The sequence below is a fragment of the Eptesicus fuscus genome, chromosome 4, assembly GCF_027574615.1.
Source record: "Eptesicus fuscus isolate TK198812 chromosome 4, DD_ASM_mEF_20220401, whole genome shotgun sequence".
NCBI classification, from domain to species: Eukaryota; Metazoa; Chordata; class Mammalia; order Chiroptera; family Vespertilionidae; genus Eptesicus; species Eptesicus fuscus.
The window spans coordinates 775276-803052 of NC_072476.1; the positions used below are offsets into that span (position 1 = coordinate 775276).

The 27777-nt window shown below is 56.6% G+C and overlaps 1 protein-coding gene across 1 annotated transcript; it reads left to right on the forward strand.

The window, feature by feature from the left end:
- Positions 1 to 27609, forward strand: LOC103302977 (acyl-coenzyme A synthetase ACSM2B, mitochondrial). Its single transcript, XM_054714179.1, has 13 exons — positions 1 to 177; positions 4211 to 4421; positions 6663 to 6870; positions 8435 to 8578; positions 9886 to 10042; positions 17014 to 17093; positions 17230 to 17353; positions 19417 to 19497; positions 20666 to 20767; positions 23036 to 23163; positions 23279 to 23378; positions 24453 to 24572; positions 27505 to 27609. The coding sequence occupies exons 1-13, from the start codon at positions 1 to 3 to the stop codon at positions 27607 to 27609; spliced, it is 1737 nt and encodes a 578-aa protein (XP_054570154.1).
- Positions 27610 to 27777: the final 168 nt, after the last annotated feature.

A 27777-nucleotide genomic window follows, 5' to 3' on the forward strand; every position in this document is an offset into this window, starting at 1 on the left:
ATGCACTGGCTGCGGAAACTCCAGGGGATCTGCATCCGAAGGAGGACGCAGACGGCCTGTCGCACTGTCCACATCCATACCAAGCAGCTGGCATCGCTGCAGTGGGGCCACCAGGAAGTCCCTGCCAAGTTTAACTTCGCCAGCGATGTGATGGATTACTGGGCTGGCATGGAGAAGGTAATGGGTGGAGAAGAGACAGAGGCGGACAATTGGGCTGAGTTTACTAATTCAGCCATACATTCAGTACATAGTGAACACATTACGTGTCAGATACTATGATGAGCTATGATGTTCATCTCCCATGAAGGCCACATCTGGTGGGAGCAAGAGATGCATGGGCTTGGCAAAAAGAAGGGCCTGGGAGATTGGTGCAGGTGGGACAACTGACACACAGTTTGCCTACACATTCTGCACATGCTCTATTGTGACATCCCAGGGTGAGACAAGGACTAGTGGGCTGGAGTCACTGGAGAGGCAGATTTGGGTTTAATAAGAGAGAATCAGCACCAACCACAGACTGAGTCAGTCTTCTCAGAAAGGTGTGCGCTCCTGCCTTTAGGAGTAAGCAAGCAGAATGGCCACCAGGCAGAGCTTGCTGAAAGGATTCCGGCCTCGGCATCAGAGAAAGAGTGATGAGGAAATGTCTCTCCCCCTCCCACCCTGGACTTCTAGACCTCCACCCTCCATGGCTGATGCCGCACTGCCTGCCCTGAGGTTCTGTGCACCTTTTGGGAGGAGGCAAGGGTCCTCTCGGCCGGGATCTGGGAAGAAGTGGGCTTACACGAAGGGCACTCCCTCAGAGGGAGCCACGCTGTGATGTCGCCATGAGGCCTGACATCAGCACCCAATCTTGGTGCTGGCCTCTGGGCTGAGCATGGCCGCGGTGCAGGGCACGCTTCACACAGAATTCGGTCAATACTTAAAATCTAAAACTTTCTGATAAAAATGTAGATTTCTGGCTTTTCTCTGAAAGTTATACCTCCTTAAAATAATGAGGAAGGTCTTTACTACCGTGACTCAGAATCCTGAGTCCACAAAAGAAGTGATGTAATAAATTTACTACACAGCCATCAAAACCCTGCTCCGCTGACAAACAGCATGAGCAACATTTAAGAAACACCCTGGCCAGTGTGGCTCAGTGCTTAGAGTGTCTACATGCGCCCGAGGTCACAGGTTCAATTCCCAGGCAAGGGCACATGCCTGGATTGCAGGTTCATCCCAGGCCCGGTCCAGGTGTGCAGGAGGCAACCAATCTCACATCGATGTCTCTCTCTTTCTCTCTCTCCCCCTTCCTCCCTTTCACTCTCTCTAAAAATCAGTCGGGGAAATATCCTCCGGTAAGGATTAATGGCAACAAAAAAATTAGTGACAACCAGGGGGAAATATGCAACTCCTATCAAAGCAAAAGAGTTAATATTCCTAATACAAAAGAGACCCTAGAAATCAAGAATAAAAAGACACAACCCAATGTAAAAGTGGGTGAGGTATAACAAGAGACAGTTCACATCTTATTTGTGATAATATATAATGAATTCATGCTGTTATTTTTTAAAGCATACATGTATAAAATTTCTCATTTTTAATTTCTAACATAATAAGTTTGTTTTACAAAATGTTTTATTTAGTCCTAATGATTTTTTAAAGTATATTTTTATTGATTTCAGAGGGAAAGAGATACAGAAACATCAATGATGAGAGAGGATCACTGATCGGCTGCCTCCTGCATGCCCCCCACAATGGGGATTGAGCCTGCAATCCAAGCATGTGCCCTGACCAGGAATCTAACTGTGATTTCTTGGTTCATAGGTTGACACTCAACCACTGAGCTACTCTGGCCGGTCAGTTCTAATAATTTTTTTTGCATTATAACTCCTGAATAATGGTTCTTTCTATTGTAATTAATTATGAGCAAAATCTTAATTATAAGGAAATAGGGATACTATTTAAATAATGGCCAGTTTTCCATAAGTATTTTGGTTTAGTCATGAATAGTAATGGAAAATGTATTATTCACAGAGAAATCATTCAGATAGTTCTTCATTAAGAAATAATGAAATAGGAATGAATGCTATGATAATGTGAGTCGTGTTTCCAGTATTTATCCGCCTACATGGCTTCCCTTGGCTTTGAGACTTGAAGGTGAGGATGGTGATGGGCATATGCATCTGTGTTAGCAATGATGCTCATGGTTACAGCCTCCTCAGGTCACCTTCAGGCAAGTTTTCTGACTTTAAAATTATAAACACAAACATAGAATGCTAAATCCCAATTGCAGCAAAGCTTTTAGATTAAAAATGTTTAAATAGAAGATATTAAGGAAACATAATCAAAATTCATTATCTATAATAATAAAAGCATAATATGCTAATTAGACTGGATTCCTTCCGGATGACCTTCCAGATGAAGCCAGGGCTGTGAGGGAAGGAAGGCCTATAAGAACATGTACAATGCAAGTAACTGGCATTACCCTGAACAAGGCCTCAGAGTTTGTTCCCAGCTTCATTGTGTGCATTAATCATGATTGGCAGCTTATCCTACCTAATAAAAGAGTAATATGCAAATTGACCCTAACTCTGCTACACCCACAAGCCCCGCCCATAAGCCACGTCCACCAGCCAATCAGGAACAAATATGCAAATAAACCCAACCAAGATGGCTACAGCCATAGAGAGCAGGGGGGAGGCTTGGGTTTCCCCGGCAACAGAGGAAGCTAAGCTTTCTGCCTGCCCTTACCAGCCTAAGCCTCCACTCGAGGCTACAAAGTTTCAATTATAGAAGGTAAACAAATCCAAACAGAAATGGCGGCAGCTACAGAGCTGGAAAGAGCAAGTGGCAAGGGTTGCCCCCAGCAATGGAGGAAGCAAAGCTTCTGCAGCCCTGGCTGGCCTAGGCCTCTGCTCCAGGCTACAAAGTTTCAATTATAGAAGATACATCAATCCCAAGAGAAATGGCTGCTGGCCACGGAGCGAGCAGGAGGCTTGACTCTGCTCCAGGCTACGAAGTTTCAATTGTAGAAGATACATAAATCCCAGATACCAGGGCCTCTGCTTGGGTTGCCAGGGGTTGTGGCCAGCCTGCAAACCACCACAGGCCCTTCACCCAGGCTGCCCCACACCCCAAGGGAACCCCTACCCTGATCCGGGACACCCTTCAGGGCAAACCAGCTGGTCCCCACCCATGCACCAGGCCTCTATCCTATCTAATAAAAGAGTAATATGCAGATTGACCATCACTCCAACACACAATATGGCTGCCCCCATGTGGTCAAAGATCCTGCCCCCATGTGGACACAAGATGGCCACTACAAGATGGCCAGCAGGAGAGGGAAGTTGGGAGGCACCCGGCCTGAAAGGGAGGGCAGTTGAGAAGGACCAGGTCTGCAAGGGAGGGCAGTTGGAGGTGATCAACTCTGCAGGAGAGGGCAGTTAGGGGTAACCAGGCCAGCAGAGGAGGGAAGTTGGGGGCAAACAGGCTGGCAGCAGAGTGGTTAGGGGGTGATCAGGCTGGCAAGCAGAACGGTTAGGGGCAATCAGGAAGGCAGGCAGGCAAGCAGTTGGGAGCCAGCAGTCCTGGATTGTGAGAGGGATGTCCGACTGCCCGTTTAGGCCCGATCCCAGGGATGGTAAACGGGCAGTCGGACATCCCTTGAGGGGTCCCATATTGGAGAGGGTACAGGCTGGGCTGAGGGACAACCCCCCTCCGTGCACAAATTTCGTGCACCGGGCCTCTAGTAAAAGCATAATATGCAAATCGACTGAATGGCCGAACAGCAGAATGACCGTCCGGATGTCCTTCTGGATGACCTTCCGGATGAGGCTGGGCTGTGAAGGCCTACTCTTGCATGAATTTCATGCACAGGGCCTCTAGTTTTTTATGAATGAGAACTGGGACAGAGATACCAATCCAACTAGTGCATCATAATTGTCCTTTGAGAAGCAAAAACCATTTCACAGAAAATATTGTGAAAGATCTGGGGTGGGGGGGGGAGGCTACATTCACTTTATACTTTATGATGTGTTTATCTTATTTCCTGTATTCACGGCTGAACTGATATGCAATACTACTATTTTATAAATTCTAATGGAAATATTGGTAGAATCCATAGAACTAAAAATGCTTTAAGGTTTTTAAAATACTTTTTAAGAGTGAGTACGGTCCTGAGATCAGAGGCTGTGTCCCAGCCCCCACCAGCAAGCTCCCCTTCCCTCAGGCCGGCAGGAGAGCCCCAGGCCCTGCCCTGTGGTGGGTGAGCGGCCGCGGGGAGGAGGTGCGCTGGGACTTCGGCCAGCTGCAGGAGCTCAGCCAGCGGACGGCCAATGTCCTCGCGGGAGCGTGCGGCCTGCAGCGTGGCGACCGCGTAGCCGTGGTGCTGCCCCGGGTGCCTGAGTGGTGGCTGGTGACGCTGGGCTGCATGCGAGCAGGTGGGTAGTCGACCCCCCTGGGCTGGCACCGCTCTCTCGTGAAGGAGACTGATGGCAGAGAAATGCCACCATTCCTCCCAAAAGATGCACCTGCACGCGGCATGCGTCTCCGCTTGTTTAGGCAAACTATCTCCTAAGCGCCTGCTCGAGGCGGCTGGCCCGGGAGCCACGCATGGTCTGTGTGCTCGTGGGCTTACAGATGTCGGAGAAAGACAGCACAAACTGTCCACTGTTCACATCCTGACTTCACCACCATTTTGATAGGTGGCGTGTGAATTTTATAACAACCTGTTAAAAGTCTGGCTCACAGCCAGTCTTTGTCACTAAAGTTTCATTGGAGCACAGCCGTGACGTGTGTATTGTCCCTGCCGGAGCTGCAGGAGACCGAGGGCAGACGTGAGTCATGGGACGGAGAGCGTCTGGCCCGCAAAGCCCAAGCATTTCCCATGGGCCCTTGCAGAGGAGCCCTGAGCCGGCGGGTCTGCAGCGGCCCAGGCGGCTCAGAGAAGAGGTACTGAGGCTGGGAACTGCAGAGGAGCTGAATCGGTCTGTGTGTGTGTGTCTGTGTGTGTGTGTCTGTGTATGTGTCTGTGTGTGTGTGTCTGTGCGTGTGTCTGTGTGTGTGTCTGTGTATGTCTGTGTGTGTCTGTGTGTGTCTGTGTATGTGTGTGTGTGTGTGTTTGTGTGTGTCTGTGTGTGTCTGTGTATGTCTGTGTGTGTGTGTCTGTGAGTGTGTGCGCGTGTGTCTGTGTGTGTGTCTGTGTATGTGTGTCTGTGTGTGTGTCTGTGTGTGTATCTGTGTGTGTCTGTGCGTGAGTCTGTGCATGTGTCTGTGTGTGTGTCTGTGCGTGTGTCTGTGCGTGTGTCTGTGCGTGTGTCTGTGCATGTGTCTGTGTGTGTGTCTGTGCGTGTGTCTGTGTGTGTCTGTGTATGTCTGTGTGTGTGCGCGCGTGTGTCTGTGTGTGTGTCTGTGTATGTGTGTCTGTGTGTGTATCTGTGTGTGTCTGTGCGTGTGTCTGTGCGTGTGTCTGTGTGTGTGTCTGTGCGTGTGTCTGTGCGTGCGTCTGTGCGTGTGTCTGTGCATGTGTCTATGTGTCTCTGTGTGTGTCTGTGCGTGTGTCTGTGCGTGTGTCTGTGTATGTGTCTGTGTGTGTGTCTGTGTGTGTGTCTGTGTGTGTGTCTGTGCGTGTGTCTGTGTGTGTCTGTGTGTGTCTGTGTGTGTCTGTGCGTGTGTGTCTCTGTGTGTCTGTGCGTGTGTCTGTGCGTGTGTCTGTGCGTGTGTCTGTGTGTGTGTCTGTGTGTCTGTGTGTGTCTGTGCGTGTGTCTGTGTGTGTGTCTGTGCATGTGTCTGTGTCTGTGTGTGTCTGTGTGTGTGTCTCTGTGTGTGTCTGTGTGTGTCTCTGTGTGTGTATGTGTGTCTCTTTGTATGTGTGTCTGTGTGTGTCTGTGTGTCTGTGTGTGTCTGTGTGTGTCTGTGTGTGTCTCTGTGTGTGTCTGTGTGTGTGTCTGTGTGTCTCTGTGTGTGTCTGTGTGTGTGTCTGTGTGTGTCTGTGTGTGTCTCTGTATGTGTGTCTGTGTGTGTGTCTGTGTGTCTCTCTGTGTGTGTCTGTGTTGTGTCTGTGTATGCCTGTGTGTCTGTTTCTGTGTGTGTGCCTGTGTGTCTGTGTGTGTGTTCATGTGTGTGTCTCTGTGTTTCTGTGTGTGTGTCTATGTGTATGTCTGTGTCTGTGTATGCCTGTGTGTCTGTGTGTGTTCATGTGTGTGTGTCTGTGTTTCTGTGTGTGTTTCTCTGTGTGTGTGTGTGTATGTGTCTCTCTGTGTGTGTCTGTGTGTGTGTCTCTGTGTTTCTGTGTGTGTTTGTATGTGTGTATCTGTGTGTGTCTGTGTATGCCTGTGTGTTTGTTTCTGTGTGTGTGCCTGTGTGTCTGTGTGTGTGTTCATGTGTGTGTTTCTGTGTGTGTCTGTGTGTGTTTCTGTGTGTGTCTGGTGGTGTGTGTAGGGCTGAGGGCGGGGTGATTAGGCTAAGACTGTCGATGGTGTGACATTAGCCCTCTTACAGCTCTGACAACCCAGGGAAACCTGTGTGTAATCCACTCGCTGGCCCTGGTCTGTCGTCATTGCCATTCCCCACTGGTCCTCCCTTCCCCCACCTCCCCTCCACGGGAGCCCCCGGCTGTCCCTCAGCGTCTGCAGGGAAGGGAGACGTCGGCCCGTTCTCTCCAAGCCTTCTGACTCCCCCAGGCCTCGTCTTCATGCCCGGGACCATCCAGATGACGGCCAAGGACATCCTCTACCGGCTGCAGGCGTCCAAGGCCAGGGCCATCGTGGCCGGGGAGGACGTGGCCCAGGCAGTGGACACGGTGGCCCCCGACTGCCCGTCTCTGAAAACCAAGCTGCTGGTGTCTGAGCACGGCCGGGAGGGGTGGCTGCACTTCCAGACGCTGCTGCAGTGAGTGCGCACCCGTCCTGGCCGGGTCTCCGCCGCCGTGGCCTGAACCAAGCCCTGGGCACAAGCGCTTGGCCTGGGCGGCCGGGAGGAGCATGAGGACTGGGAGGGGGCGGCTCACGCCAGCGTCACGGGGGAGCGGCCTTCTGAGGGCCCACGCTGCGGCTCAGGGTTCTCAGGGAAGGACCAGCGGCACCGAGCCGGGCGCCTGGCTCCCCCGGGAGAGCATTTCCCGGTGGGGCACTACCCCCCTCGGGGCCACCCACGTGCCTGCACAGTGGCTCCGGGTCCAGCCGGGCAGCAGCGAGCCCTGGCCCCACCAGCAACACGACGCGGGCGAAACTCACCCAGCCTGTCAACGGGAGGGTCAGGGGCGCGGCCCGGAGCGGCTGAGGTCACACACAAGCGATGGCTGGCACCCCGGTTTCTGGCCCTCCTCCCGTGCCCCCCCCCCACCCCCCGCACCCCTCAGCCTGGCTGTTGCAGCCGGGGCAGCACTGGCGGGGCGACCCACTTCCCGTCACGTGTCTGCAATCCCTCCGGAGCCACAGAGCCCAGGGAAGCCTGAGGACGGGGCTTTTCCTTCGGTGACGCGTGTTCCGAGAGCGGCCAGGGGACTCGACAGCGAGGCCAGCTCCGGACACGAGATCAGGGCCCTGGAGGAGAGGGCTCGGGGTGCGATGCTTCGAGGGACGCGGGCACCCCCACTGGTGCCGTGTCAGAGACCCGACAAGTAGGGGAGCAGGTGTTGAGTCTCGATGAGCAAGCAGCTCGTTCGTGTGTGTGTGGTGTGTGTGGTGTGTGTGTATGTGTGTGTGTGTGTGTGAGTGTGTGTGTGTGTGTGTGGTGTGTGTGATGTGTGTGTGTGTGGTGTGTGTGGTGTGTGTGTATATGGTGTGTGTGTGTGGTGTGTGTATGTGTGTGTGTGTGTGTGTGTGTGTGTGTGTGTGTGGTGTGTGTGTGGTGTGTGTGTGTGTGTGTGTGTGGTGTGTGTGTGTGGTGTGTGTGTGGTGTGTGTATGTGTGTGTGTGTGGTGTGTGTGTGTGTGTGTGTGGTGGTGTGTGGTGTGTGTATGTGTGTGTGTGTGTGTGGGGTGTGTGTGTGTGTGTGGTGTGTGTGTGTGTGTGTGTGTATGGTGTGTGTGTGTGTGTGTGTGGTGTGTGTGTGTGTGAGTGTGTGTGTATGGTGTGTGTGTGTGTGTGGTGTGTGGTGTGTGTATGTGTGTGTGTGTGTGTGGTGTGTGTGTGTGTGTGTGTGTGGTGTGTGTGTGTGTGTGTGTGTGTGTGTGGTGTGGGTGTGTGTGTGTGTGTGTGGTGTGTGTGTGTGAGTGTGTGTGTGTGTGTGTGTGTGTGTGTGTGTGTGCAGCGAGCTTCCTCAGGAGCTGAGCCCGCTGGGCCCTGCGCTGAGGTGGGGAGGGAGCGGGGACCGTCAGCCCCGCGGCGCCCCCAGGCTGGCTCGGGCTCTCCTGGCCGCAGAAGCCTCGGGGAGGCCCGGCCCTGCAGCCGGGCGGGTGGGGAGGCGCCCGGGACCCCTGGGCGCGGGCCTGAGCCGGCCCTGTCTCTGGCAGAGGGGCGGCCCCCACTCACCGCTGCGTGGAGACCGGCGGCCAGGAGGCGGCGGCCATCTACTTCACCAGCGGGAGCACCGGGCTCCCCAAGATGGCAGAGCACTCCCACGCCAGCCTGGGCCTCAAGGCCAAGATGGACGCTGGGTAAGCAGACCCCTCGTTACAGAGCCGCAGGGCAGCCCCCGAGCCTCGTCTGGCTCAGGCAGTGCCCTGGCGGCCCTGGTGCCTCAGAGAGACAGGGAGCGGGAGGGGGACGGCTGGGCACCGGGCACACTGGCCTGTGGACGGCAGAGGGCACAAGGCCGCCTGGGGCCTCTGACCACGAGCTGCTCGCTGACCGAGGAGCGCACACGCATGTCCAACGCGCAGCCCGCGGGCCGTGCATCCCCCCAGTCCCGGCCCGCCTCGTCTGTGGGGTGCTGGTGACTCGCTCTAACGCCACCCACACTCCAAAGGCGACCGTTGTCAGCAGCGGATGACTTTCCAGAGCTGCCATCGGGTTAACTCGATGAAACAGGCCTCAGGTGCCAGCACTGAGGATGCCCACCACTCCTCACGCCGGCGTGGGCCAGGGCACGCCAGGTGGCCGGGGCGCTCACAGACCTCGGGGCCTTTGCAGGAGGGCTGCTCAGCAGGCCCCCGTGACCAGACCTGGAAAATCGTTTCTGCCAGAAGCTCAAACACCTAAATGCCCCTCAGGGTCTGTGACACCAGAAAACTAAATTATTCAACAGAAATAATTCAGGAGAAGAGCCATCGTAAATACAGTTTCTAAAATATGGAAGCTAACTCACTTACATGTATCTCAGATATTAATTCTCACCCCAACCCCCCAAATTTGTTCCTGATAGACTGTGATCCAATTTTCTTACGACACGACAAGTAGAAGCCACCTTCAGGCAGGACAGGGACCATGGCCTCGCACCAGGGGCTCTCCATGTCCAGCTCACGCGCTGGCCTTCCGACAGGCCCAGCGCCTTTGATTGTGGTCCCAGGAGAGAAAGGAACAGGCTTAGGCCGTGGTGACGCTTCAGGGAGACAGAACCAAGGCTCTGCCGCTGACCCTGAGCTCAGACGGCTCCCTGCTGCAGTGCGCACCTGGCTGCTTTGTGAGGAGGCACAGGAAGCGTGTCCCGGTGGCCGCTTCAGGTCAAAGCCGCATGCGCTCTGGGGGTAAGAGGAGAATGAGACCAGCCCCCTGTCAAGTGATGTCAGCTGGGATCACACCTTCCAAATACCCTCTCCTTCTGGAAGCAGAGCGTGTAGACAGAACAACTCTCTCTCCTCTGTCAGTTTCTGCCTCTACACGCTCCAACAAAGCACGCAAACACACTCAGCGCACACACACCTGAGCACACACGCCTGCCCCTGCCCGCAGGTGTGTACACTCTCCTGCCCCGTCCCCCAGCGTGCATGTCGTCTATGCACGTGTGTTTCCTCTCTTTCCGCAGCCTATGGACGGACCTGCAAGCCTCGGACCTGATCTGGACCATATCAGACACGGCCTGGATACTGAACATCCTGTGCTCGTTCCTGGAACCCTGGACGTCGGGAGCGTGCGTGTTCATCCACCTCCTGCCGAAGTTTGACCCCCTGGTCATTCTGCAGGTGAGAGAGGGCCGCGCACACCACGCCAGCGGCCAGCCAAGGCGGGCACGCTCGGATGGGTGCAGTTCCTTCCAGCTCACCAGCGTGACCAGCCCTTGCCCTGTGGCTGGACATTGCTCATGAGCAGGATGGAAAGGGCCCACCTCCAGTGCTCGGGCCCCGGAAGGAGACACACCCACAGGCAGGTCAAAGAACACATCCAGGCGGCAGGCATGGGTCACTGGCTCACGCAACACGTGTTAGCTGGTGCCAGGCATCCGATAGATGTGGTGAGCCCAGTGTAGGGAGGGTGGGCTGTGGAGGTGACGTGGTGTGTGTGTGTGTGTGTGTGTGTGTGTGTGTGTGGGTGGGTGTGTGTGTGTGATGTGTGTGTGTGATGTGTGTGGTGTGTGTGGTGTGTGTGTGTGTGTGTGTGTGTGTGTGTGTTGTGTGTGTGTGGTGTGTGTGGGATGTGTGGTGTGTGTGTGTTGTGTGTGTGTGTGATGTGTGTGGGATGTGTGTGTGTGTGTGTGTGTGTGTGTGTGTGTGGTGTATGTGGTGTGGTGTGTGTGGAGTGTGTGGAGTGTGTGGTGTGTGTGTGTGTGGTGTGGTGTGTGTGTATGTGTGTTGTGTGTGTGGGATGTGTGTGTGGTGTGTGTGTGTGTGGATGTGTGTGGGATGTGTGTGTGTGGTGTGTGTGTGTGTGTGGTGTGTGTGGTGTGTGTTGTGTGTGTGTGTGGTGTGTGTGTGTGTGTGTGTGTGTGTGTGGAGTGTGTGGTGTGTGTGTGTGTGTGGTGTGTGGGGGGTGTGTGTGGTGTGTGTGTGTGTGTTGTGTGTGTGGAGTGTGTGGTGTGTGTGGTGTGTGGGTGTGTGTGTGTGTGTGGGTGTGTGTGGTGTGTGTGGTATGTGGGGTGTGTGTGGGGTGTGTGTGTGGTGTGTGTGGTGTGTGTGGTGTGTGTGGTGTGTGTGTGGTGTGTGTGGTGTGTGGTGTGTGGTGTGTGTGGTGTGTGTGTGGTGTGTGTGGTGTGTGTGGTGTGTGTGGTATGTGGGATGTGTGTGTGGTGTGTGTGTGGTGTGTGTGGTGTGTGTGGTGTGTGTGGTGTGTGTGTGGTGTGTGTGGAGTGTGTGGTGTGTGGTGTGTGTGGTGTGTGTGGTGTGTGGGATGTGTGTGTGGTGTGTGTGGTGTGTGTGGTGTGTGGTGTGTGTGGGTGTGTGGGATGTGTGTGGGTGTGTGTGGTGTGTGGTGTGTGGTATGTGTGTGTGGTGTGTGTTGTGTCTGGTATGTGGTGTGTGTGGTGTGTGTGGTATGTGTGGTATGTGTGTGGTGTGTGGTGTGTGTGTGTGTGTGTGTGTGGTGTGTGTGGTGTGGTGTGTGTGGAGTGTGTGGGGTGTGTGGGGTGTGTGTGTGTGTGGTGTGTGTGTGTGTGTGTGTGTGTTGTGTGTGTGGGATGTGTGTGTGGTGTGTGTGTGTGTGTGTGATGTGTGTGGGATGTGTGTGTGTGGTGTGTGTGTGTGTGTGTGGTGTGTGTGGTGTGTGTTGTGTGTGTGTGTGTGTGGTGTGTGTGTGTGTGTGTGTGGGAGTGTGTGGTGTGTGTGTGTGTGTGTGGTGTGTGGGGGGTGTGTGGTGTGTGTGTGTGTGTTTGTGTGTGTGGAGTGTGTGGTGTGTGTGGTGTGTGTGGTGTGTGGGTGGTGTGGTGTGGTGGGGTGTGTGGTGTGTGTGTGTTGTTGTGTGTGATGTGTGTGGTGTGTGTGATGTGTGGTGTGTGTGGTGTGTGTGGTGTGTGGTGTGTGTGGTGTGTGTGGTGTGTGGTGTGTGTGTGTGTGTGTGTGTGTGTGTGTGTGGGTGTGTGTGTGGTGTGTGTGGTGTGTGTGGTGTGTGGTGTGTGTGTGTGGTGTGTGTGTGGTGTGTGGTGTGTGGTGTGTGTGTGGTGTGTGTGGTGTGTGTGGTGTGTGGTGTGTGTGGTGTGTGTGGTGTGTGTGTGGTGTGTGTGGTGTGTGTGGTGTGTGGGATGTGTGTGTGGTGTGTGTGTGGTGTGTGTGGTGTGTGTGGTGTGTGTGGTGTGTGTGTGGTGTGTGTGGTGTGTGTGGTATGTGGGATGTGTGTGTGGTGTGTGTGTGGTGTGTGTGGTGTGTGTGGTGTGTGTGGTGTGTGTGTGGTGTGTGTGGAGTGTGTGGTGTGTGGTGTGTGTGGTGTGTGTGGTGTGTGTGTGGTGTGTGTGGTGTGTGTGGTATGTGGGATGTGTGTGTGGTGTGTGTGTGGTGTGTGTGGTGTGTGTGGTGTGTGTGGTGTGTGTGTGGTGTGTGTGGAGTGTGTGGTGTGTGGTGTGTGTGGTGTGTGTGGTGTGTGTGTGGTGTGTGTGGTGTGTGTGGTATGTGGGATGTGTGTGTGGTGTGTGTGTGGTGTGTGTGGTGTGTGTGGTGTGTGTGGTGTGTGTGTGGTGTGTGTGGAGTGTGTGGTGTGTGGTGTGTGTGGTGTGTGTGGTGTGTGTGTGGTGTGTGTGGTGTGTGTGGTATGTGGGATGTGTGTGTGGTGTGTGTGTGGTATGTGTGGTGTGTGTGGTGTGTGTGGTGTGTGTGATGAGTGTGGTGTGTGTGGTATGTGTGGGTGTGTGTGGTGTGTGTTGTGTGTGTGTGTGGTGTGTGTGGTGTGTGGTGTGTGTGTGTGGTGTGTGTGGTGTGTGGTGTGTGTGGGGTGTGGGGTGTGGTGTGTGTGTGGTGTGTGTGGGGTGTGTGTGTGTTGTGTGGTGTGTGGTGTGTGTGGTGTGTGTGGTGTGTGTGTGGTGTGTGTGGTGTGTGTGGTATGTGGGATGTGTGTGTGGTGTGTGTGTGGTGTGTGTGGTGTGTGTGGTGTGTGTGGTGTGTGTGGTGTGTGGTGTGTGTGGTGTGTGTGGTGTGTGTGTGGTGTGTGTGGTGTGTGTGGTGTGTGGGATGTGTGTGTGGTGTGTGTGGTGTGTGTGGTGTGTGTGGTGTGTGTGGTGTGTGTGTGGTGTGTGTGATGTGTGTGGTGTGTGTGTGGTGTGTGTGGTGTGTGGTGTGTGTGGTGTGTCTGGTATGTGGTGTGTGTGGTGTGTGTGTGGTGTGTGTGGTGTGTGTGGTGTGTGTGGGGGGTGTGGTGTGTGTGGTGTGTGTGGTGTGTGTGGTGTGGTGTGTGTGTGTGGTGTGTGTGAGTGTGGTGTGTGGGATGTGTGTGCGTGGTGTGTGTGTAGTGTGTGTGTGGTGTGTGGGATGTGTGTGTGGTGTGTGGGGTGTGTGTGTAGTGTGTGTGGTGTGTGTGGAGTGTGTGTGGTGTGTGTGGTGTGTGGTGTGTGTGGTGTGTGTGGAGTGTGTGGTGTGTGTGGTGTGTGTGTGTGTGTGGTGTGTGGGATGTGTGTGTGGTGTGTGGGATGTGTGTGTGGAGTGTGTGGTGTGTGTGGTGTGTGTGTGTGTGTGGAGTGTGTGGTGTGTGTGGAGTGTGTGGTGTGTGTGGTGTGTGTGTGTGTGTGGTGTGTGTGTGTGTGTTGTGTGTGGTGTGTGGTGTGTGGGATGTGTGTGTGGTGTGTGTGTGTGTGTGGTGTGTGGGATGTGTGTGTGGTGTGTGTGGTGTGTGGTGTGTGTGGTGTGTGTGGTGTGTGGGATGTGTGTGTGGTGTGTGGGATGTGTGTGTGGTGTGTGTGGTGTGTGTGGTGTGTGTGTGTGTGTGGGATGTGTGTGTGTGTGGTGTGTGTGTGGTGTGTGTGTGTGTGTGTGTGTGGTGTGTGTGTGGTGTGTGTGGAGTGTGTGGTGTGTGGTGTGTGTGGTGTGTGTGTGTGTGTGGTGTGTGGGATGTGTGTGTGGTATGTGTGGTGTGTGTGTGTGTGTGTGTGGGTGTGTGGGATGTGTGTGTGGTATGTGTGGTGTGTGTGGTGTGTGGTGTGTGTGTGCGTGGTGTGTGTGGTGTGTGTGGTGTGTGGGATGTGTGTGGTGTGTGTGGTGTGTGTGGTGTGTGGGTTGTGTGTGTGGTATGTGTGGTGTGTGTGGTGTGTGGTGTGTGTGTGTGTGGTGTGTGTGGTGTGTGTGGTGTGTGTGGTGTGTGTGGTGTGTGTGATGTGTGTGGTGTGTGTGGTGTGTGTGGTGTGTGGGATGTGTGTGTGGTGTGTGTGGTGTGTATGATGTGTGGTGTGTGATGTGTGGTGTGTGTGGTGTGTGTGGTGTGTGTGATGTGTGTGTGGTGTGTGTGTGTGTGTGTGTGTGTGGTGTGTGTGGTGTGTGTGGTGTGTGTGGTGTGTGTGGTGTGTGTGGTGTGTGTGGTGTGTGTGGTGTGTGTGATGAGTGTGGTGTGTCTGGTATGTGTGGTGTGTGTGGTGTGTGTGGTGTGTGTGGTGTGTGGTGTGTGTGTGTGTGTGTGGTGGTGTGTGTGGGATGTGTGTGTGGTATGTGTGGATTGTGTGGTGTGTGGTGTGTGTGGTGTGGTGTGTGTGTGTTGTGTGTGATGTGTGGTGTGTGTGGTGTGTGTGGTGTGTGTGGTGTGTGGGATGTGTGTGTGGTATGTGTGGTGTGTGTGGTGTGTGGGATGTGTGTGCGTGGTGTGTGTGGAGTGTGTGTGGTGTGTGTGTGCGTGGTGTGTGTGTGGTATGTGTGTGTGTGTGGTGTGTGGGATGTGTGTGTGGTGTGTGTGGTGTGTGTGTGTGTGTGGGGTGTGTGTGTGGAGTGTGTGGTGTGTGTGGTGTGTGGTGTGTGTGGTGTGTGTGGTGTGTGTGGTGTGTGTGGTGTGTGTGGTGTGTGTGATGTGTGTGTGGTGTCTGTGTGGTATGTGCGGTATGTGTGTGGTATGTGCGGTGTGTGTGGTGTGTGTGGTGTGTGTGGTGTGTGTGTGTGTGGTGTGTGGGATGTGTGTGTGGTGTGTGTGGTGTGTGTGTGCGTGGTGTGTGTGGTGTGTGGGATGTGTGTGTGGTGTGTGGTGTGTGTGTGCGTGGTGTGTCTGAGTACCGCACAGACTACAGGTAAAGGCACAGAGCACAGCTATGTTAAGGGCACAGCTGGCAAACCAGGGACCACTCTCCAGCCGGGGCTGCTCTGACTGCCGCCGTGGAGCGGCTTCCCCAGACCTGGCCCTCGGGGGGCTGAGCCGCAGCCGGGCCAGGGCAGGTCTTCGGGTGCACAGACCCTCCCTGCCGGCCCCTGTGGCGCAGAGAGCGAGGCTAACCCACCACAGCGCCCGCCCTCGGACCTCATCCGAACCTAAACCCCCGAAGGCCCACGCCTTCCCCTGGGGCTCAGCACTCCGTCCGACAGGCACCCCGGTCCCCGCCGCCTTTGCCCCTCAGACCCCCGCACTGCCACGGGGGGTGCTTCTCGGAGGTCCTCACAGTGGAGTCACCGTGTGTCATCTCTGCGTCTCTTCCTTCACTCAACGCTGTGAACACGGTGAACACCCATGAACAGTCGCCCCTGGCCGCTCCAGGGGCCGCGGGTCCCCTCCGGCTGCTGAGGGGCCCTCCATTCCGTGTGCCGTCCCGATCTCCCCCGCCCACTGCGGACGGACATTCGCTCGTTGCCCGTGTGGCACTGGGGGAGCTTTGAAGAATCCATAGTTTCCCCGCAGAACGAGCCAGGGCAGCGCGGACTGAAGTCTGCAAACAGCCTGCGGGGCAGCGGGGGGGGCGGGGGGGGGGGGGGGGCGGCTCGCCCTGCTTCAGGGGCACACGGGGCGCTGGGCTCTGTGTGAGGACGGCTGGCCGCGCCCTCCTGGCCGGGTCTCTGTGGAGTCCAGGGTCCACCCCAACTTCTGTTTGGCCAGCCACCCGTCAGGCTTGGTCTGGATTGTCTCAGGAGATTCTGTTCAAAGGATTCTGTCATTTTCTGACCTAAACAAATTCTTACTCTGCCTCCTTCCAAAAGTGATGTGATCGGACTTCTGGGAAGTGGAACAAACAGGTTTTCCTAAAAACCTACTAGGAAAATAGAGATTGGGGTTTGGGGTGGGGAAGCTCACAAGAGTGAAGGGAGTGCAGCGAGTGAGGGGGCACTTCCACGCTGAGCTTCCGTAGGCCCGGCCACAGGGAGCCGGCGTTCCCCCAGCTCTGAGCAGCTCAGGGGCGTGTGGGGAGGACGCCCCGCCGGTGCGGCTCAGCTGGTTAGAACATCGTCCCGTGCACGGAGGGCCGCGGGTCCAGTCAGGGCACATACCCAGGCTGCAGGCTCCATCTCTGGTCGGGGTGCACACAATCCCCAGTCGGGCACGCGTACAACCAATCAGCGTTTCTCTCTCTCTCCATCTCCCCCTTTCTCTCTCTGGAATAATGGAAAATATATCCTTGGGTGAGGTTTACAACAAAAAGAGTGCCTGGAGGAAATAATCGCATGATTCGCTGATGCTAATCGTTTTTCTATATTTTTGCCTCATTTTTCTGTAAGTTCTGTGCAGACAAAGGTGGTGTTGCATAGCAGCTGGGCATCCCGGCTGCACACGCTGGTTCCGCTCCGGCTGGCTGTGTGGCCTTGGGCCGCTTCGTCCTCTGAGTGACGGCTTTAGCTTTCCCTTCTGACCTGGGGGACCATGCACCCGCCGAGGCTTTGGCAAGTGCTCAGCACCAGCGGAGCTTTAGGAGTGCTTCTGGCGTGTCCGCGGCACTTTCCCCGGAGCCCATCTGTCAGGAGCTGGGCCCGGAGGGTCAGGCACTGAGCCCAGAGCACAGCCGATCTGCCGCCGCTGCTCCGCGTCCCCGGGGCTGGGCTGCACAACCTGCGGGCTGGGTGTGAGAGCGAGTCATTACAGTGGCAGGAACAGGCAGATTTGACAAAAACGCCACAAAATAACCCCGGGCCTTGCTCTCCGTGACCGGTGCTCGTTCCTCTGTGAGGTTGGGTTTGAGGGGACATGAGAATCGGGGCTCATTGGACCTGAAACAGACACAACCAATCAGCTAGGACTTAAACGCAGACCCTGCCACGCCAGCGCCCCGGCCCGGCCCATGCGTGTCCTGGCGGGTTGGGCACCCGCCCGGGCGGTGTCTCACCTGGCTCTCCTCCTGCAGGTGCTGTCCAGCTACCCCATCAACAACCTGGTGGGGGCCCCCATCGTGTACCGGATGCTGGTGCAGCAGGACCTGTCCAGGTGATGGGCTCGGGTGGTCAGGACCTCCCACGCCCCCACGGGGCCCACGCCATCTCCCGGCTCCCAGCACCCAGCCCCGGGCCTGGGCAGAGCTTGGTTCGGGGCCTGTGGGGGACACTGCCCTCTCTCTCCTCAGCTACCAGTTCCCGCACCTGCAGAGCTGCTTCAGCGGCGGGGAGGCCCTCCTCCCGGGCACACTGGCGAGCTGGCGGGCGCAGACAGGCCTGGACATCCGCGAGTTCTACGGCCAGACGGAGACGGTACGCCCGCCCGCCCGCCGGGGGCCCAGGAGCTGCCCCCCTCCCCGCTGGTCCCACTTTGACCAGGAGAATACAGCCACCCTCCTCAGGCGCTGTCCCCTCAGCATCTATGAGCGCCCCCTGCGGGTGGGCACTGAGAGCGAGCAGAGATGGCACAGCCGACTCCTGGAGGGTGCACTGCTGTGTGTGATTGGGGGGGGGGGGGGGCTAACAGAGACAGGACAGGGCGGCCGGAGGCTCCGCGGAGCAGAAGAGGAAGGCGGAGTGCGGGGCAGGTGGGATGGAGGCCTGGCTTCCAGGAAGGGTGGCAGGCGAGCCCTCTGAGTGGGGCCGTCTCAGCGGAGCCCTGGCTTCTGGAACATGCCAGGCACAGCTGCTCAGGGCAAGGGGAACCACTAGGAGGCCCCGCCTGCGAGGGAGGGGTGGGACACCACGCTGGTGACCTTGGTGTGGCCCCTGAGGGTGGCCAGGATCTGCTTGTCCACCCGCCTGGGACCACTGCGCTGCTTCGGCCCCATCGGGGCGCTGCCCACCCCCGCTCCCCCCCCAGCGCCTCTGCTGGGCCTCTCAGCACTTCTCCCCCTCCTCGCCACCCCACCCTCCAGCTCCTGCAGGAGAACCAGGGACTGCAGGGTTGTGCTGGGGGGTGCGGTGCGGAAGGACAGTGCAGCCGGCAGGGTCAGGGTCAGGGTCAGGGTCGGGCCGTTCAGAGGGAGCCTGGTTAGGCCCCGCATCACAGTGGGAGTGTATTTCAGGGCCACAGCAAGGCTGGCGACTTAGGGGAGGTAATTTAATTTCATTGGGCTTTAAAGGACTTAGGGTGCCCTTGCTCCCTGAGGAAAGTATGGATCCCCTAAAAAAGATTAAAATGTGGTTGCTAGTTCCTCCATACTGGGGAGTAGTCAATCAGATTGCTTTCCAAACAATTTAGGGGTTGCAGGAAAGGTGCGAGAGCAGGGAAGGGGAGAGAGCAGGAGAGGGGGAGAGCAGGGGAGGGGAGAGCAGGGGAGGGGAGAGCAGGGGAGGGAGAGCAGGGGAGGGGAGAGGAGGGGAGGGAGAGCAGGGGAGGGGAGAGCAGGGGAGGGGGGAGAGCAGGGGAGGGGGGAGAGCAGGGGAGGGGAGAGCAGGGGAGGGAGAGCAGGGGAGGGGAGAGCAGGAGAGGGGAGAGGAGGGGAGGGAGAGCAGGGGAGGGGAGAGCAGGGGAGGGAGAGGAGGGGAGGGAGAGCAGGGGAGGGGAGAGGAGGGGAGGGAGAGCAGGGGAGGGGAGAGCAGGGGAGGGAGAGCAGGGGAGGGGAGAGCAGGGGAGGGGAGAGGAGGGGAGGGAGAGCAGGGGAGGGGAGAGCAGGGGAAGGAGAGCAGGGGAGGGAGAGCAGGGGAGGGAGAGCAGGGGAGGGAGAGCAGGGGAGGGGAGAGGAGGGGAGGGAGAGCAGGGGAGGGGAGAGCAGGGGAGGGGAGAGGAGGGGAGGGGAGAGCAGGGGAGGGGAGAGGAGGGGAGGGAGAGCAGGGGAGGGAGAGCAGGGGAGGGGAGAGCAGGGGAGGGGAGAGCAGGGGAGGGGGGAGAGCAGGGGAGGGAGAGCAGGGGAGGGGAGAGCAGGGGAGGGAGAGCAGGGGAGGGAGAGCAGGGGAGGGGAGAGGAGGGGAGGGAGAGCAGGGGAGGGGAGAGCAGGGGAGGGAGAGGAGGGGAGGGGAGAGCAGGGGAGGGGAGAGCAGGGGAGGGGGGAGAGCAGGGGAGGGAGAGCAGGGGAGAGGAGAGCAGGGGAGTAGAGAGTAGGGGAGGGAGAGCAGGGGAGGGGAGAGCAGGGGAGGGGAGAGCAGGGGAGGAGAGAGCAGGGGAGGGGAGAGCAGGGGAGGAGAGAGGAGGGGAGGGAGAGCAAGGGAGGGGGGAGCAGGGGAGGGGAGAGCAGGGGAGGGGAGAGCAGGGGGGGTGGAAGGGAGCCAGGAATGTAAGTTGTCTTCCCACTGTGTGAGAACTGCTCTGCTGAGGGCTGTTTTTCTTTAGTTTTCTTTTGTGCTGTGACCTATGACCCTCCTGACGTTGCCCGTCTGTCTGCTGCTTCCCACAGGGCCTCACCTGCAGAGTGTCCAAGACCATGGCCGTCAAGCCGGGCCGCCTGGGGACAGCCATCCCCCACTATGACGTGCAGGTGTGTTGGCGCCTGGGAGGGAGGGCGTGGGAAACACGCATTTCAGCAACTTGTGTCTCTCATTCTGCATGGAGGGAAAGTTCTGGAAAGCAAGTGCGTTACACTGGGAAAAGGGGGAGGAGGGAAGATTAACATTCTTCTCATGCAGGGAAAACCCTGGGACCAGCCGGCAGTTGGCTGGCTGGTTATATAAACACTAGAGGCCGACGCTCGAAAATTCGTGCCAGAGTGGGCCTTCCTCCCCCCGGCTGCCGGCACCGCCTTCCCTCTGCCACCCAGGACCCGGCTCCCCTCCTCCGCCCGCAGGCACCCGGGACTGGGCTGGCTTCCCTCTGCCCGGCTTTGTCAGGAAGGACGTCCGGAAGACATCCAGTGTAACTAGCATATTACCCTTTTATCATTATAGTTGTGCATTTAAAAACCACAATAGGGTGATTTTGCCACGTCCCCTGGCCACTGCTGTTCCTGCTGAGCCGCTTCGGTGGCGCCTTGGTGGTGTGTGCTGCTGAGCGGCAGGGTGCGAGGGCCCAGACCCCGGGCGCCTGGTGCTTGGAGGTGGCCCTAAACGCCTGGCCGCACACACAGCGGGCCATCAGCATGCGGACTGAGATCGCGTCCCTGAACCCACTGTTTCTGCAGGTGCATCCCACACAATAGAACTCACGTGGCCGTGGTTGTGGCCGTGGCCGCGCAGGGCCCTGCAGGTGTGGAGTGCAGTGCGCCCCTCTTCCGGGCCACTCCCCGCGGGCCCGTCCAGGGAGCGCTTTTCCTCGGTGTCCCCCGCACCCCCGTACAGCGGACGTCAGCGGTGCCCCCTCCTTCTGCAGATGAAGACACTGAGACAGGAGCTTGTCGCTCACAGACCCCTTGTTGGCGGCGGGTGGGGAGTTGCGTTTTGGTCTGTCTGGTGCCCAAGGTCACGGGCCTTGAAGACCACGGGGCGGCTGCTCTGCCCCCTGAGCTCCTCTGGCCCAGGCTCCACGGGGCTTCGCCTGAACCACGCCAGGCAGACGGGTTCGAGACCCGGGCTCCAAGCGCCCGGTTCCCCTGGGTTCCGGACCGAGTGTTCAGCCACCACTAGAGCCCGAGGGCCTCCGCGTGCCCAGTCGGTCTCCCCGCAGCTTCCCAGGCCGTCCCCGGCTCAGTCCCCACCTGCTTCCTCCTGCAGGTCATCGACGGCCAGGGCCACGTCCTGCCGCCGGGCACGGAGGGAGACTTGGGCATCAGGATCAAGCCCTACAGGCCCATCGGCTTCTTCTCGGGCTACGTGGTAATGAACGTGGCTCCTCCCCTCTGCCCCTGGTGGGAACACGGGGCTCTGAGAGGGATGAGGGGCGGGTCCCGGGGCTGTGGACTTCCCAAGAGGCATTGACCAGGAGTACCAGTGTCTAAGAAGGGTGCTTTGCCAAGAGAGAAGATGGCCCTGCGCCACTGCCGTCCTCAGCCTGACACTAAGACCGCATCTGGAGAACTGCCTGTACTTGGGTGCCCCTTCCACGCACAAGAGCTGCTCGTGGCCGAACGCCTGCTGCCCTGAACCATATGCCACAGCACTAGGTTCTCCAGGGGCAGCCCTGCACCCAAGCCTCATCCCCCACTCCTCTGCCACACGATCCTCTGCCACACGATCCTCTGCCACACGATCCTCTGCCACACGATCCTCTGCCACACGATCATCTGCCACACGGATCCTCTGCCATATGGATCCTCTACTACACGATCCTATGACACATGATCATCTGCCACATGGATCCTCTGCCACATGATCATCTGCCACATGGATCCTCTGCCACACGATCCTCTGACACATGATCCTCTGACACACGATCCTCTGCCACACGGATCCTCTGCCACATGATCCTCTGCCACACGGATCCTCTGCCACACGATCCTCTGCCACACGATCCTCTGCCACACGATCCTCTGCCACACGATCCTCTGCCACACGGATCCTCTGCCATATGGATCCTCTACTACACGATCCTCTGACACATGATCATCTGCCACATGGATCCTCTGCCACATGATCATCTGCCACATGGATCCTCTGCCACACGTTCCTCTGACACATGATCCTCTGACACACGATCCTCTGCCACACGGATCCTCTGCCACACGGATCCTCTGCCACACGATCCTCTGCCACACGATCCTCTGCCACACGGATCCTCTGCCACATGGATCCTCTGCCACACGATCCTCTGACACATGATCCTCTGACACACGATCCTCTGCCACACGGATCCTCTGCCACACGATCCTCTGCTGAGCCGCGTGAGCACATCACACTGGGACTCACCACAGAGATGGGGCCTCCCTGTCTTCAGACCTCGGAACGTTAGAAACAGATGGTCCTCAGTCCAGCCGCCTCGCTTTAGAGGCGAGCATGTGAGACCAGAGGTCACAAGGCACGTGCGAGCCCGCCGCTGCTGAAAAGTGGGCGGGGAAGGCCTGAAGCATTGACCAAACAGTAAGTTCAGTGATAACAGCTGCTGCCACTTCGTGTGTGCTTGCTGCAGGACACGCAGTCCTAACGCACTTTGTAGACATCACACTCATTTAACCCTCCGAGGACCTTAGGAGGTCCCTGGAGCCAAATTGCTTAAGTTCAAAACCCTACTCCACTATTGACTGTGTGAGGAGGTGGCTGACCGCTCAGCCTCAGTTTCCAAACCTGTGAACTGTGTATTGCAATCCCTCATAGCATTACCATGGTTCTCGAAAGGCATTAGTATTTGTGAAACACTTAGAACAGCGCTGGTGAGAGTGCGCCAAAGGAGAGAATGCGGAGATCCACACTGTCACCCACGGTCCAGATGAGGAGATGGGAGCCTCGGAGAGGAGGCCAGCGGGCCCAGGCACTGGAGAAAGGGTCAAGCTGGGGTCAGGAGCTTTGGCGTCAGGTCTCCGCTCTGCCGTCTGGAATGGCTATGGGCTTTGGACACCACAGTGCACTCCCGTATTCTCCACATGAAGACCGGAGCTGTGCACTCCCTCTGCCGTCTTTGAACCCAGAGACTGAATGTCCAATCCGGAGCCCACACGCCTACACGTAAACAAAATACCAAGATGCACTACAGGGGTGAACCCCCAAGCCTTCTCCCTGGTCAAGAACACCTGCCTCAGCTGAACAGAGGGGTTCAGCTGCTATATTTCTAGAATTTTCAAATCTAGCAAAGGAGCCATGAGAGCACCCCATCAACCTTGGCTCCCTTAAATGGTGTCGTGAAACGGAGCAGGAATCAGGCTGACAGGGAAGGGAAGGTGGGCCCCCGGCAGGGGAACGCCCTGGGACACGGGGTCGTGGAGGCATCAATGTTACCCTTAGACTCGAGCGGGGGCAGGGGGCAGCCCTGGGGGAATAACTGAAGCGAAGGGGAGACCAGCTCCTCGGGGCTGGGGTTGACCGGCTCAGGGCAGCCTGCCAGGCGCAGTGGTTCACGTTGTGAAGCGCACAGCCTGCACGCCTGTTCATGCCGCCGGCCAGGGGCGGAGGGCGCAGGCTCTGAGGCACAGCGCTGTCTTTCTGTGGCCCCAGGACAACCCTGAGAAGACAGCAGCCAACATCCGAGGGGATTTCTGGCTCACGGGAGACCGCGCCATCAAGGACCAAGACGGATATTTCCAGTTCATGGGGCGGGCAGATGACATCATCAACTCCAGCGGGTGAGCTGGTTCTGGGTGAGAAGTGTGATCTGGGTCCTTATTCCGATGGTTCCAGACCTTGGGCCTGGCCTAGCGGTGGTGCCCAGTCTTCTCTGACAGGTGGGCTCTTCTCCAGGTACCGGATTGGACCGGGAGAGGTGGAGGATGCACTCATGGAGCACCCTGCTGTGGTGGAGACGGCTGTCATCAGTAGCCCAGACCCCATCCGAGGAGAGGTGATGGGGAGCAGCAGGCTGGGCGTGCAGATTTGGGAAACAAGGGCATAAAGTATAATGGTTAAGAGGATGTACTCTGGCAACTGGACAGGCTGAGCCAACATCTTGGCCCTCCTGCTTACTCGCTGTGTGACCCGGGACACGTTGCTTAGCCTCTCTGAGCCTCAGTTTCCCACCTGTAAGATGAGGGGTAGTTTGATGAGTAAATGTGTTAATATTTATAAGACGCTTGGAATGAGATCTGTCACATAGCAAGCACCTCAGAAGGTCTACTATTGTTGGCACTTGGATCAGAACTGATCCCTGACCAAAAGAACAGAGGAGGGGTTTGAGCCAAGAGATGGAGCCCCCACGCCATGGGTTTGCAGTGAGGCTATGGGGAAGGTGGAAGACCCTTATAATGATGTAGGGCTATAGCAAAGGGTCCAGATGGAGTCTACGGGAGCTTGGTGTGTGTGGGGGGAGGGGGGCGGGGAGGGTGCAGAGGTGTGGGTCAGTGTCCAGCTACATCTCTGCAGGTGCATGTGGACACTGTCATATCTCTGGCAGGTATGGGACATGTCACCATGGAAACCATAGCAGCCACTAGGCAAATGGGGCCCAAAGAGGGTCCTCTACTGAGAAAACTCTGTGCCAAGCATGGACGAAGCCAGGCTGCATATTTCATTGTAGTTCCCACGAATTAAGGAAGACAATCGGACCTCCATTTCACAGTGGTGCACGCTGTAGCGTGGAGGGTGAACAGATCCTCCGGGTCTGTGGCCCACAGGCTGTATTGTCCTCTCTTCACTTACCCCCAGCTTCTCCCTGCCTCTCTGTTGCCTCTGGGATATGAGGTGAGCCAGGTCTCAGTCTGCAGTCCTAACTGCCCACCCAATAAGCCATTTGAGAGAATTGGACTCTTGGCCATTATTACCCCAGATTCTCCCTTTTCTTGGCCCCAAACACCTGGAGGTACAATGGAGAGGACATAAGGTCGGTGGCTGTGGAGGAAGTCCTAACACTGACTCTGTCCTATCCCAGGAGGTGACGATGCGCTCTGACCCCTCTTCTCTTGCCCTCATCCTCCTGCAGGTGGTGAAGGCCTTTGTGGTCCTGGCGCCACAGTTTCTGTCCCGTGACCCGGAGCAGCTCACCAGGGAGCTGCAGCAGCACGTGAAGTCGGTGACAGCCCCGTACAAGTACCCGAGGAAGGTGAGGGCTCTGGCGCCCCAAATTGAAGGAGAGATGGCCTCCTCTCATATTCCCCTTCTTCTGGCTGTGGACCAGGACTCTTACTTCAAAGTTCTGCCTGACCATGACCAAGAAAGTCCCCCCAAAACCATCCAGAAACTATTCTAGATGCCTGAGAGGCAGCCTCAGCATTGAGCTCACCCTGGTTGAAACCAGACGCTCCATCACCAGTTCTGGCCCATATCCGGCCATCCCCCACTCTCTGCACCAAGGTCTTGCTGTATTACTCAGGGTTCTTTGGGCTGCAAGCAACAGAAATCCGACTTGAAGTTCATTTCTCACACAACTGATGAGTGCAGGGGGGTGAGTGCTTAGTCACGGCTGGGAACAGGCAGGCCAGTGGGGGTCAGGGATGGCTCTTGCCCCCGGCTCTCCTTTCTGTATTGGCTTCATTCCTGGAAGTCCTCTCCAGCAGCTCCACACACTCTTTCAGCAGCTTTGCAAATCCCCGTAGAAAAAGAGCATCCTTTTCCCCAAAGGACTAGCACGTCTTCAAGTTGATTCTCATTGGAACAGTTCAGGTCACGAGTCCATTGCTAAACCAATCCCTGTAACCAGGGGATGATTGGCCAGCTATGGGTCACATGGTCACCCCTGGAGGGAATGCAGGAAGGTGGGAGGAAGGGCTGCCCTACACCAGGACATGGACCGAGTGAAGGAGGGTGGCTCACATGGGTAAATGGAAGAGCTGTTATCAGAAAAGGTAAAAAGCATACACTCTACTGTATCTGTTTTCACCGCGGGGCAGGGAACTGAGGCATAGAGGTGGACGGAAGAGGGACCCAGTTTTTGGAGTTGGGCACAAACTAGGACTTTGTCCAGGGAAGGATTTAATTTCTCTGCTTTTGAGTCTGGGTGGAAGGTGAGAGCAGCCACACGAAGCCCCTCAGATTCTATGTGACCCAGGTGCCCACTGGCAACTTGTCCACACAAGCTGTCCTTGGCGGGGTTTCTGAGGCAGACTCAGAAGGAGACTGACACGCCAGAGGTTGGTGAGGGAGTCTTTGGGGGTTCTCTTGGGAAGGGCGGGGAGTGGATTGACTGAAGGTAAAGTTGCACTGTGATGTAGCTTAGTGGCGGCCTCAGCCAGCCCCATGGGGGGTCTTGAAGCTAAGACACCCTCTCAGTTTCCTGAGCAGCAGTTGGAGAAGGGCCTTTACAGCCCCTGTAGGTGGGGCCTGGATGCAGGCTGCCCTGGGCGGGGCGGGGCCCTGGGCGGGGCGGGGCCCTGGGCGGGGCGGGGCCCTGGGCGGGGCGGGGCCCTGGGCGGGGCGGGGCCCTGGGAGGGACAACTCTCCTGAGCTGCTGGGCTCCCCAAGGGGCCTGGCAATGGGAAAGGGAGTCTTCATTCCTGCAGGGACCTGGGTAGTACATCAAAGATTCCACCACACACACTTGCATTCACCTCCACACTCACTCAGCAATCTCTCTGTGCCTCACTTTTCCTATCTGTAAAATGGGGATTATGGTGTCACCCCTCCACAGGTTGTTAAGAAGAACAGTTAATGTTTGTAAGGTACCTTAGCAAGAATTTAATAAGTATTTTAAAAGCGACTAGAAATCTGACCACACCGAGCACATTATGAATTTTGACTTGTAGCTGAATATTTCTGAGGATCCAGTGGAGAGAGTCCTGTCACACAGGGTAGCAGTGTACTCCATAGCTGTGTCTCACCTTACATCTCCCCTTAATGCCCTGCAGTGGTTCTTCCCACACCCTTCCTCCCCCACACCGCACCGCGCCCCCCCTCCCCCGCCCTCGTTCTGCTCCCTTCTTCCTGATGCACAGCACGATTTCTTCCTCGCTGTGGAACCTCCTCTGTGTTTCCTTCTGCTCTCCACTGACATTCTACGACCAAATAGTCATGTTTTTAGGTCATACTGTCCCTGTGGGAACTACTCAACGCTGCCCTGCAGTGAGAAAGCAGCCAGCCACAACTGCAAATAAACACGTGTGGCTGTTGTTTCAATAAAACTTTATTTACAAAAACAGAAGGGCTGGATTTTGCCCACAGGCTATAGTTTGCCAAACCCCTGCTTTATCTGACTGTGATTTTAACAAATTCTTTCCTTTATAAAGTTAGTCTTGCCTCATAGCAAGTCAGCTGCTAAGAAGATACTTTTTCCATACCAGTACCCCTATTATTATTACTTTCCTTAAACCCAAAACCATCTGACTTTTTAGACCAGCGCTCTGGCAAGCTGAGCCCTACAGCCAGAAGCCTCGGTGAATTCTCTTCCTCGCCCACACCTTAGGATTCAGGAGTATTAGAGACGGAAGGGTCCTGAACATCAAGCATTTCTTCCCACGGGTGAGAAAGGTGGAGTTGGAGAGGTTTTCGAGTTCTTCTGAGGACACACCAACAGAAAATGATGGAGATGACGTTGTAAACCAGGCTCCCTAACCCTCAGCTGCCCCTGTCTCTAGTCCAGACCCAGGGCTAACATCTTGGGTGTTGACCCTGCCAAGAGCTCAGCCTGCACTCATCCTCACAACGCCACAAGGCTGTGATTTCCAGGTGACTGACTCGGCAGGAAAGATGAGTCTCAGGAAAGCCTCCATCAAAGCCAGGTAGACAGTAGGGGAGAGACGGGGCGTAGAGTCTGATGTCAGAGCTCAGGTGTCTGCCTCCTGTGTGGGGTCAGTCCCCTGCACTGCTCTCCCTGCCCCCCAGTACGTCAGAGACCAGTCGGCTCACTCTTAGGTCCTATTCTCGTCACTTTCTGAACCTTCTTGTTGCACCTTCTTATGTCCTGGGAGTTTTCCAAGCTCAGTAGTCACTCACCTGGAGCCTCCCAGCCCCAGGAACTTCCCCTCACCTACAGCAATTCCTCCAAAAATTCAACCTGTGGAGCCATGGATGGCCAACCCTGGACTGATCTGTCCCAACAGGTGGAGTTTGTCTTGGACCTGCCCAAAACTGTGTCTGGGAAAGTCCAGCGGACGAAGCTTCGAGACCAAGAGTGGAAGAGGCCTGGGCCAGCCAGGGCCCAGTGACACCTGCAGGGGGTTTTCTTTGGGCCCTGCCCCCCTGTCCCCTTCCTCCATTAACAAAGGTGTAGCCAGGCTTTACCTGGGCTACTTAGATCTTTATAATATGTTTTTCAACAATTTTTGAGATTCATATCCAATTCTAATTATTTTAAGGCATTTACTTTGGCTAAT

Excerpts from the sequence above, each read along its gene's own strand:
- LOC103302977 (XM_054714179.1), top strand. The coding sequence starts at position 1 with ATGCACTGGCTGCGGAAACTCCAGGGGATCTGCATCCGAAGGAGGACG. Across the intron at positions 6,871-8,434 it reads CACTTCCAGACGCTGCTGCA|AGGGGCGGCCCCCACTCACC; the intron begins GTGAGTGCGCAC and ends TGTCTCTGGCAG. Across the intron at positions 24,573-27,504 it reads CGTACAAGTACCCGAGGAAG|GTGGAGTTTGTCTTGGACCT; the intron begins GTGAGGGCTCTG and ends CTGTCCCAACAG.